General features: G+C 33.1%; 1 protein-coding gene across 1 annotated transcript; it reads left to right on the top strand.

Moving 5' to 3' along the window:
- The first annotated feature begins 7,240 nt into the window (after positions 1-7,240).
- LOC143577971 (uncharacterized) lies at positions 7,241-10,418 on the top strand. The gene is made up of 7 exons (XM_077061672.1): positions 7,241-7,305; positions 8,433-8,519; positions 8,717-8,759; positions 8,832-8,859; positions 9,208-9,272; positions 9,398-9,525; positions 10,138-10,418. The coding sequence occupies exons 1-7, from the start codon at positions 7,243-7,245 to the stop codon at positions 10,333-10,335; spliced, it is 612 nt and encodes a 203-aa protein (XP_076917787.1). The 5' UTR covers positions 7,241-7,242; the 3' UTR covers positions 10,336-10,418.
- The last annotated feature ends 1,344 nt before the right edge of the window (positions 10,419-11,762 follow it).

Genomic DNA, 11,762 nt, shown 5'->3' with positions numbered 1-11,762 from the left:
TCATTCATTCATAACATAACCATCTTGTCTTAAAATAACACAACGTAAGTCTTAAACATAACACATAAAACATAAAACGACATGGGTGTCTTCTTCATAGCGATGCCAGTCTTCCTCTTATTGCCACGAGTCCTCATCAAGCAACTCGTCTCATTCTACTTGCCTGCGTGCATACTAAAAGTCAGCTACGCTGAGTGAGTTCTAGTTAATTAATGTACATTACATCCACTTACTTACCAATATCGTCCGAAGATACGTATTGATACTTACTCATTCGTCCATCATTCAATCATACATACGTACATACATACATACATTCATACTTTCATACTAACAACATACCTCGGATACTATAAAGATCCGGTCCTCACTTACCTTGGATATTATAAGGGTCCAGTTCCCTACATACCTCGGAATTATAAGGATCCGGTGTCCTTCATACCTTGGATCTCCTCAGAGTCCAGTCCCTACTTACCTTGGATATTGTAAGGGTCCAGTGCCCTACATACCTCGGTTATTATTAGGGCCCGGTGTCCTCTAATATACCATTCCATTCTAACTGCATTTCATTTCCTTCTAATTCCTTCAATCATAACTAATATAACATTACGTGCATACTAATTAATCAATTCATAACGTTCACATTCATACACAAACATGTATCTAATATACAATTACCATTTAAGTTAAATAAATCTAAACACATCGTAGTATGCACACAGCCCCGAAAACATAACACATAAAAGGGGCTAGAACTCACCTGGATCCTGTTACGTTCACCGTTTATAGTAATGCCCTTCCTGAGTTGTGCGCGGCTAACTGTTTAACACATATATTCATTAATTAACCACGTACTAGCATAATTAATTAGATTTGTATTTATTAATCTAGCGTACTTGATAGGCTAGGCTCGTTTGTTTGGGCTAACGAATCAAACGGGATTACTTCGTTTAACGACGATCTTTATTTCCCGTTCACATTCTCCAATTATTATATATATATATATTTCTCCCCTTTATAATAATGTGTTCCTTTTCATTAATATATTATTATGTATGTGTGTGTATATATACGTACCTTTCTTTTAATTATATCTTACTATACTAATAAAAGAAAATGTGAAGCTTAGGTGTCAAGCCCACATTCCTTCTAATTCCTAATCTCTTATTTCATTCATTCTAGCTATCCATAGGTCATGGGTCAAACCATTTTGTCAATTGGGTTATAACATAGTGTGGATTTTATTCATTAATCATTATTGAGTTAAATACCATTTTCATACATGAGGTTTGATCAACTACATAACTTTAATACATTCATAAGTATTTTGAGAATCATAACTAAATAACAGACCTTATATATTTTTATCATTTGACAATCCCGTGTAATACGTGGGTTCAAAAGCTAGTATATATATATATATATGCAAATATATTCCTTTTCTTAAATTGATTATTTATCTTAAAATATATCGGGTTATACGGAGATAACGAAGTTGGTTGGTTTGGTTTATTTTGTTGGATTATCTTGGATTAACTAGGAATGACCCAGTTAACATAGCATGACTCAGTTCGCATCACATGAACCCCTCAGTTCGCTTCGCTTGGACTTTTTCGCTTCGCTTGGACCTCAGTTCGCTTCGCTTGACTTTATTCGCTTCGCTTGGACCTCAGTTCGCTTCGCTTGACTTGATTCGCTTCGCTTGACCCTTCCAATATTGCCTTAATCCTTCTATTTGCAAAAAGGGATTGCAGGTGTCACACCCCGACCAATGAAGGCGGAAACGTCGAGGCGCGACATGATTGCTCATTGCACAATGACACTATAAAGTTAGAATATTTAAACAACTCATTTAAATCCATATCATCATAAATAACACAACAGTTGTTCATACAAAATGCCATACAGATAGATAAACAAATAACTTGTTCTTTTATTTTCTAATATCCTAAAGCCAAGATAATAAGTTTCTTCAAGTAATCCAATCAAGCTAACATCAAACCTGTAACATTGCATAAAATAGAGTTTGTCAACACGAAGGTTGGTGAGCAATTTTCATAGTTTTGGACAATAAGTATATAGTATGAAATCCACAACTAGTATATGAAAACAATAAATAATAGCAATAATTTAGATAAATGAAACCGTCAATAAGAATACATTGACGACAATAATGAAATCGTCAATAAGAATACATTGACGACACCTTTCTATATGGGGATACCATATATACTCGGAATTAACGTATGATCATACTTTGATGAGGCTACCCGCCTTAGCATTCAAGAGGCTACCCGCCTTAGCATTCAAGAATTTGCACATAATCATGTAAAGCGTATAACACCAAATCGAGCATTTATTTAAGTAAACATATACAATACGTGTTGTGGTTTAAGACTCAAGTATAAATCATTTGAATTTGAATAAGTATGCAATGCCACCCCCAAAACGAAAGATGGAAAACGGGGGATGAAAAAGTACTCACATTAACAAGTAACTTGAAAGATAGTGTCGTGAATAATCGGAGAGATCGGTTTAACGAGCAAGACCTATATTAAACGGGTCTTGTGTTAGTAGGTAGTCTTGGAAGGGTTTAAAATAAAATACATGACAAATAAAGTAAATAAATAAAGTTTAGGATTTAAATGTAAATATTTGAGAAATTAAAAAAAACGAGTTTTGTAAAATAAGTTTACTCGAAACCGGGTCTCGGTATTCTATTCATTAGTTTTTTTCTTTTTTTTTTACTCAACCTATGTTAAGTAATAATGTGGGTTAAAATGCGATAGTGCAAAACCTTTGGTTATAAGAATACCAAAATGATGTTTAAACGAGTGTTCGGGTTTGTCGGTTCGAGACTTGATAATTGACCAAGCTCACAGTTAACTTCCCAAAATAATAAATGTCATGAGATAACTCAATAAAATCAAAATAGACTTAACCAAGTATGTAGTTCTATTGTGAAGAACCTTAACGTTCGTTAAGCGAGTATACGACCTTATCGGTTCGAACTTGTTATAAGATCAAGTTGGTTACCGACATGCCAAGTATGTTTAGAAATTAACTAAAATTGATTTAAAATATAATCTTGAAGAAAAATATGAGTTTTGGTGACTAAAAACACACTTGTGTGTCTTAAGCGAGTGAACTCGGTTTAGTTCGGTTTTTGGTTCGGTCCTTGACTCGGAATAAGACCGAGAATGGTTACCACATACCCAATTACCATGGAACTTGTAAAATAACTTATAAATAATAATACTCAAGTTTTACATTCAAAAAGTTAACAATAAAGCTTTTAAACAAAAGTTCGGTTTTTGGTTCGGTCCTTGACTCGGAATAAGACCGAGGATGGTTACCACATACCCAATTACCATGGAACTTGTAAAATAACTTATAAATAATCATACTCAAGTTTTACATTCAAAAAGTTAACAATAATGCTTTTAAACAAAAGTTCGGTTTTTGGTTCGGTTCTCAACTCGGGATGAAACCGAGGCTAGTCACCACATACCCAATACCATGGAACTTGACAAATATGAAAAATAAACTAAAATATGTAGAATTTAAGCAAATATAACAAGTTATATGGTTAGATTTGTTAAATATATAAACAAGGACTACAAAGTCCTCCATGTAACCTTGCCTTACTAGTCCGACATTCAACCGGCCGAGACCGGAGAAATGAAAGACCGAAGGTAAACAAGGAGTGTATATTATATATATGTTGTAACATCAAGCTTTAAGTATTGAGAAGTTAGTTAAAATGAAAGATTAGCTTATGAAGAACAACCTAAGAATTCAAGAATTTGAGAGAGAAATGAAGAAATGAGCAAGCACAAATGAAGAAGACGGGTGTGTATATATAGGGTAAGTTGAATGGGTCTTTCATAAAGGGTGTTTCATGAAAATGGGTTGGTTATAGACCCAAGAAAGCACAAACTACAAATGGGTCATTCACGTATCCATTTTGATAGTTTTAGTCCCTGGAGTTCGTTTTGAGCGTTTTCGGGGAATTTTAAGAACCGAAAATGGTGTTTTTTTTATCCAACAACTATAAAACAAATATTTAACATACAATTCATCATTTTGATAATATCGAAAGGTTCGGGATACAAAACGGGTCGGGTTTACATTAAGAATACAAGTATAAAATAACCCGAAATTGACAAATGTCACAGCAGGAGCCGGGACTCGAACCCGGGACCTCCCGGTCCCCATCCCACATCTCTACCACTAAGCTACCATAACCAGGTGTTATAGGATTTCTTTCTCCATTTCTTTTTCTTTGTCTTTCTTCTTTCTTCTTTACGAGAATTATTATTATTATGATTATTATTGTATTATTAATATTATTATTATTATTAGAACTACCACTGTTGACGTTATTATTATTATTATTATTATTTCATTACTCCTATTATTAATATTTCTATCGTTATTATTATCATCCTCGACCAAGATCTAGCTCGTTTTGAATAAAGTTCGAGCCTTTATCGATTTTTAGTGCCCGGTTTAGTTAGATCTTGAATCCCTTATACAAACTGAACCTAAACGAACAAGCTTTTTGTTATAAAACGTACCTTAGACGAACCGGTTTGAATCGGTTTCTCGTTTACGGTCGGATCTTGGTGTATTTCTTGCTTACTACGATGCTCTAACACCAATGACTTCTTTCTTTCTCGGGTTTGGATCCGAAATGAAGAGAGTATTTGTGTGTGTTTTAGAGTGTGTTGGTAAAAATGGAAAGATATGAAATTGTGAGATCTACGGTTTTAAGAAAGGTTTAAGGGTACCTGTACCCTTACCTCATGGACCTTAGGCCCATTAATTCACTAAGTCCAAGTTTTATTCTTTTTTAAGTCCATATCCATTAAGCCTACCATCTCTCATTTTAATTTATTAATTATTATTATACGATGAGTGAATAACAAACTTTATTTAAATATTTCTTTATCTATTATTTCAAAAAGTTGGACGTTACAATTTGCTTTACTTGTAATTTTATAATTTGAATTATCCCGTGTGTGACACGGGTTCTAAAACTAGTATATATATGTACAATACTATCTGCAAGAACAAACACCAAAATTCTCTCCACCACTCTCATTATCTCGGCTCTCTTCTATTTTTCGAAACAATCACCACCGAACCACCATTAGCCACCATCAATAACCACCATTTTAGCCCTATCTCCAGTTCATATTCAGCCCCTAACCCCAATCCTTCGTCCTCTTTGTCTCTTGAAGTCGTGGCAGACACAAACACACAACCATTCATCATTTAAACCTGAAACAAGATCAAGCACGGAATAGAAAGCATCAGGAGTTCCAAGTTCCTACAAGCTAGAAGATCTACTAATCTTGTCTAAATACATCTCCTAACCGCAAAGCGATGGTGGTGGCAGTGGCTGGCAATGGTGCGTGGCGACGGTGGTGATGGTGGTGGGTGTGAGCGGTGCGAGAGTGTTGGATGCGATGTAGGGTGAAAGAGAGGATGGAATGGAAAAAAAAAACACATGGAATTGATGGAATGAAATTAAGGTATTTTAGGGGAGGTCGAATAGACTAGGAATGAATCATTTTGTTCTATTGATCAACCAACACGCTTTTTTTATTCCTTCACAATAAGTCATTTCATTCCGTCCTCTATTCCTACATACCAGATGTACCAAAGTGTGAGATGGACAATCAAACATAAAATTTGGAATCACAAACTTATTTATGCATAAGTTTCTTAATATGGACTCTTTGGACTTAAAAGCTGTTAAATTTGAACTAATATATCATAAGCGGGCTAAACGTAGACCTAAGTTCGACGCTAAGTTGGATTTATAAAAGGTTTACTTTATTTAATAAAAATGGCCAAATAAGATTTTACGAATTATTTTATTAAATAGTTTGTGATTATTTAAAATATATAAAAGTAAAATTTTAAGATAATAAGTTTACGAACCAATAACATTGTATCGAAATCATACTTAATAAACGTATATTTTTTAAGAACTTCGTATTTAGTGAAATATATATCTGAATGTTTATAAGAATACTAAACAAACGTGTTTTCAGGTATTTATAAAAGGTTAACATTAAAATTTCTTAAGACAAAAGTTAGTTGATATGCGATAAATTGTTGAAAAGAAAAGAAAGCAAAGGGAGAGATGTTGCCCATGTTGGTATATTATATTGACCAATTTAACAAAAATCCAAATTGATTAACGACCTGGGTTATTCCATCGTTTGTTAGAGGACTGGTCGTGACATACTTTGTAATTTATTTATTTTTCTTTTTCCACCTAGCAATCGACCTACCCAAAAGGTCACGGATAAAGCTAGTCTAAGTTACATTCAAAAAGCTTGACTTATTTATGTGTGTTGCTAATTTTCTAAAGCGGTGGGCGTTCCTTTTTCTCCTTCTACATTCCTTCACGAGGTCCACGTTTGATACGTATCAACAAGTATCCAAGCATAACGTATTAACTAGGATGATGTTAATGATTTCCGTATAAGGTACACATTCGAAACTTGATTTTCGTCGTATGTTATCGAGTATGCCAACCTTCAATTCCTCTTTCTTAAATTTTTTTGAGTATTATCGTCTAAACGTCACGTCACCCACTGGTTAGTGTTGCAAAACTCACCATTTCAAAATGTTGCTATGAGCTTTAGGGCATGAACCACCGTTGGTCATGTCCCGTTTCTTCTTTCGTCTTACTAACAAAGGTGACCGGCCCGCAATGGAAATTATTAATAATAATAATAATAATAATAATAATAATAAACTAGCCGAACCAAGCACAAATTTTAAACCCTATAAAACTTAAAACGAGTCGAACTCGAACTCGAACTCGATCTAGTAATTTAAAACGAGTCGAACTCGGAACTGTATCCGGTAATTAGTTGTCTTGTAGAATAAAAGAGCAGAATAAATCGTGCAGTCACTCAATTAACCTTAATAATCTACAGTTCTTGGTCGTCCCAATTAACCCAGGTAAGATCCACTCAGATTCATTGATTTAACTATACATATATGTCGAATTGATTCTTTGAAATTAACCCAAATGGATGATTTAGACTATTGAAGTTACGAATCCTAAATTACTGGATTTAAATCCAAGATTTATTCGTATTAGGCAAAAACCCTAAATTGTCGTAAGATCAAAGCTTAATGTTTGAAGTTGAGAAGTAATATATATGATTGTTTCAAATCAAAGTTGTGTAATGTTGATGCAGGTTAGTTATAAGGATGATGAGTGCAACGATTAGGCGGAAAGCGATGGCTCTGTGTTCATTTGCTCGGGCAAATAATGTATGTATGCTTTCATTATTTTATTTCCCAAGGTTTTGTTTTATGATAATCTGTTTGTTACCTTTGAAAAAAGCATGTCTTAGCTTTTGATTTTGCTAATTAGGAACATAACTGTTGAAAAGGATAAACCGAACGAACACAAGCACTTAATTGGACAAATATTTGTGTTCATGTTCGTTTGTTTACAAACTGAACATATTTGTGCTCGTTTTGTTTGTTCATTTAAAATCCAAAGGAACAGTTCACAAACATAATTGAACATATATAAACAAATGTAAAGGGACACACACAAACATAAATGAGCATACTTAAACGAGCGCAAACGAACAAATATAAAACATTAATTAGATGATTCATCCAAAAGTACATGATTAGATTTAGGGTGATATAATTTGTAAGAAACAGGATCAAATACATTTTATTTTTAAGATGAAAATAGTCAGAACCAATTTGCTGTTATTAATAGGTTTATTTTTATAGGTGTTTGCTTTATTTTTCTTTCGTATTTGCTAATTTTCGATTATGAGACGTTATAAGTATTTGCTTATTTATATTTTGTTGTTATTATTAGATTTTTTCTTTTGCTGTTATAAGTATTTGTTGGTATTTGCTGTTATTCTTTTGTTCTTGATTTTGATTCTTTTGTTGTAATTTTTAGGTTTTTTTCTTTGTTATTATAAATCATTGTTTATGTAGATTGGTATTGTAGTTGGTATTCTTTCTTACGTTCTCATTTTTTTATAAATTGGTATTATTTCCTACGCTCTCATGGTAAGATTAAAATGTACATGAACCTTCCCCTAATTTGTAAACTACATAATAATTAATTATTTCTATTAATATAACGAAACATGTGTTCATGTTCGTTTGTTTAATTAAATGACAACAAACTTTTTGTTCATGTTCGTTCGTTTATTAAATGAACGAACATAAACGAAGGGTTCACAAACAGTTCACCGAACGTTCAGTTCGTTTACAGGACTAAGCTGATGCTTAAGAGCATTTCATGATCATCTCATCTAGATGATAGACATATTTGCATATTTACGTACAGCTGCCATTCTTGTGTAGGCGTGTGCATAATTGATCTATTTTTTATCAAATAATAAGTTATAAGTTGTTAATAGGGCATTGCACAATCATTGGAGAGAGCTTCGCCTGCACTAGCGGGATCCACATCACGAGGATATGTTACTGGTATCTCAATGTTAGAGGTAGTTAATCACTATCTCTAGCTTATTATGTTGCTTTAGATTATTCATTTCACACTGCCATTAGGCATAACTAGTCAAGTAAATTTTATCATTTATACATTTTACTATTTTATCACTCAATGTTGTTTTTTAATTGAACTTGCAATGCCATTATGACTAATAAAACTTTATGTTTTTGTCACATGCAATTGTGCTAGGAATTTGGAAAAAGGTCAAAACTAGTACCGGAATTTCATCAAGGTATGATTAAAATCATGAATTTGTTAACACAGTAGTAGATTATATCATAATGTATTACTTGAATGATTGCAGGTGCTCCTGTTTGTTCAGAACCCATGAGGTAAAGTTTTATCAACATGAAACTGAAGGATGCATATGCTTCATTCTTTTTATTTTTCTGTTTTTTTTTATTTTTTATATTAGGGGTGTTTGGATATGCGATATTAAATAATTATATGGCTATTTCAGTATCAAATAGTCAATTTTGGATATTAGTTTCGGTTCCATACCAACCGCAACAAACAAAATTGATTATCTTAGAGAGAACTAAAAGTACTTATAATATTTGTTAATTTTTTATGAAATAAAGATAATTGTTGAAGTTTTAGACTCTGAATTTTTTAAAATCCAAACAATCCTTGGTAACTAATGCAAAGCTAACATTTCTGTACGACAATATGTTTGGCAGTGTATCATCTTTTAAAACAGGTTTTTCAACCCCGAAGTGGATTAGATCTTTTTCTACATACAGTGGTACGTTGTTACGATCCATAAAATTATTTGAATATTTTCAATGTATGTTTAATGTTAGTTTGTTTATGTTTTTACAATGAAAATTCTTTTTGTTCAGTTATAAAATCAAAATTTTTATTTAACAGAACCTGCTAAAATAGAGAAGGTATGCAACACCTCCGTCAAAGGGGTACACAACGGGCCTGCTTATTTCACTGCATCTGGTGCTGTACTTGGAGATGCTTTAAGCACACCCGTTGCAAACGCTCCACAGGTAGGGCCCTTGCTCATATTCCATGGCTATTTGTCAAATGTCTAAAATACCCTTTACTGATTACAATATAGTTGAATCATATGGAACCAACAGGTTGTCATAATTTTTGGTTAGAAGTGGCAATTTAGACCCAATTTCTTATGAATAGGTTGATTTGGGTTATGCTTTTATCTCTAGCAAGTCAAAGGTGGTAAAATACGAAGTTGCAAGAAACGGGTCATATGGTGTGTCAGATGTTGTAAAAGTGTATTTTTAGTTAATAAAACCTTCCAATTTGATACTGAAATTCCATCCCATGAACTAGCTATTTGTCAAATGTCTAAAATATCTCTTACTGATTACAATATAGTGGAAGAATATGAACGGATGAACCCAAACTTCATCGTCATATCCTATTAGAGGTGGTAAATTTGACCCGTTTTCTTGTGAATGGCTCAACTTGAGTGATGGGTTTTGTTTTCTCTAGCGGGTCAAATAATAGGGTAAACTAAAAGTTACAAGAAACGGGCCATATGGTGGGTCAAAGGGGTTTAAAGTTCCAAATGTGCATTGTTAATGCTTAAAACCTTACAAATTATTTTATTTAAAAAATAGTTTTCTTAACATTTGCAGGCTACTAAACTGGGCCTGAGCTCGACGGTCTCTCCAACTTTCTTACCAAATCTTGCTTTATTTTGGCATATAAATAACGGGATTGAAGAGATTCTGGCTGATTATGTTCACCATGAAATGACCCGCAGCTTGATCTTGGTCATGATGAGACTCTTCCTTATAGTTGCTGCAAAAGACGTGTTTGTGGCTACAAATTGAATCAACCCTTTTCAGAATCCATAGATTCAATTGATGTTAGAGACCTGCATTGTCTTTTATGCGTATCAAAGACGTTGACGTGGATAGTTCTTGAAAAAAGATGAAATAATGATTAGTCCTAGAATGTTATAAGTCTTGGGCTACATTTTGTTTTTTCAATCATAATATTAACGGGTGTTTATTGCACTTTGATCATTCTGTAACATGGTAACTTATTGAGATTTTATTTTTAGTTTTACATGTTTTTATATTAATTTAATTTAAAACAACAAATAGTTTTGTGTTTTAAAAATAAATCAAACATGAAAAATTGGGGAAAAGATATGATGACACCCTGCTTTTTTTGGAAAAGCGAAAAGAATATAAGGAAAGGTGGAAAAAACTTACGTGATGGTGATGTGGCACGCGGGAATAAACGGGAGGACTCCCTCTCCTCTTTAAGTATGCAAGTTAGGATTAAAGTGGTTCACTTTAAGATTATGTTAATAGTTTTAAGGAATCTTAGTATCTTTATCTTTCACCTTATTGAATATATATCTTTATATCATTTTCTTGTCATAACACTATTGTCACGTCATTTTCTTTATCTCTATCTTTTTTGTCATCGTAAAACCACATACGAGGATGGTCCTAGGATCAAAAAATGACATTTTTAAACCATGGGTACCAGACTACCAGGTAGACCGTTCGTGAGAAAGCCCATTACATTTGACTAAAAGAATGGGCACAAAAGTAGTCCGTCATCGTGGTTTACTGTCATGAATATTTGAGGTATACTCAACAAATGAACTAGTTATGCATTCTTCCACTAAAGAATGAAAATTATTTAAAGTTGTAAAGCATTCATAAGAAAGCATCTAATTAAAATTTTTATTAAAGAATGAAGATGCTTAAAGATGGAAATGATTAGCACATAAATATGAGATTTGTACAGACTGAATGAAGTGTCAAGGCTATTATCATATATCACACATGTATTGACAAAATATATGTGTGATATATATTGTCAATATATGTGTTATGTGCCTTAGTCCAAGGCTTAATGCAAAACTACTATCGAGCCGGGGGTCTCACCGGAAGCAGTCTCTCTATTCCTACGGGATAGAGGTAAGGCTGTCTACATCTTACCCTCCTCAGACCCTACATAGCTTTGCTATTGGTGGGATATACTGAGTACGATGATGATGATATTGACAAAATGACGGCTACTTTTGATGTGGTATATGAAATATGGTCAAATTCATTAATACTTCTTGTATTCTATAAATTCAAATAGCTTGGTTATTTAAGTCGTCCATAGTATTGTTTGACCAAGTCAAAAAAATCGGGCAAAAAAGTCAACAATTACTTCTTTTGTCAACAGACAACCTTACCTATTGCTTCAAAAAAACTCCACAAATGCATAATAATATTATATAAGTTATGAA

This window comes from Bidens hawaiensis, unplaced genomic scaffold, assembly GCF_021521415.1.
Source record: "Bidens hawaiensis isolate Kalapana, Puna unplaced genomic scaffold, B.hawaiensis_p1.1 tig00028981_1, whole genome shotgun sequence".
In the NCBI taxonomy this organism is placed as follows: domain Eukaryota; kingdom Viridiplantae; phylum Streptophyta; class Magnoliopsida; order Asterales; family Asteraceae; genus Bidens; species Bidens hawaiensis.
Note: the sequence above shows the minus strand (reverse complement) of the source record. Positions and strands in the feature narration are given on the sequence as shown.

Excerpts from the sequence above, each read along its gene's own strand:
- LOC143577971 (XM_077061672.1), top strand. The coding sequence starts at position 7,243 with ATGATGAGTGCAACGATTAGGCGGAAAGCGATGGCTCTGTGTTCATTT. Across the intron at positions 7,306-8,432 it reads CATTTGCTCGGGCAAATAAT|GGCATTGCACAATCATTGGA; the intron begins GTATGTATGCTT and ends AGTTGTTAATAG. Across the intron at positions 9,273-9,397 it reads ATCTTTTTCTACATACAGTG|AACCTGCTAAAATAGAGAAG; the intron begins GTACGTTGTTAC and ends TTTATTTAACAG.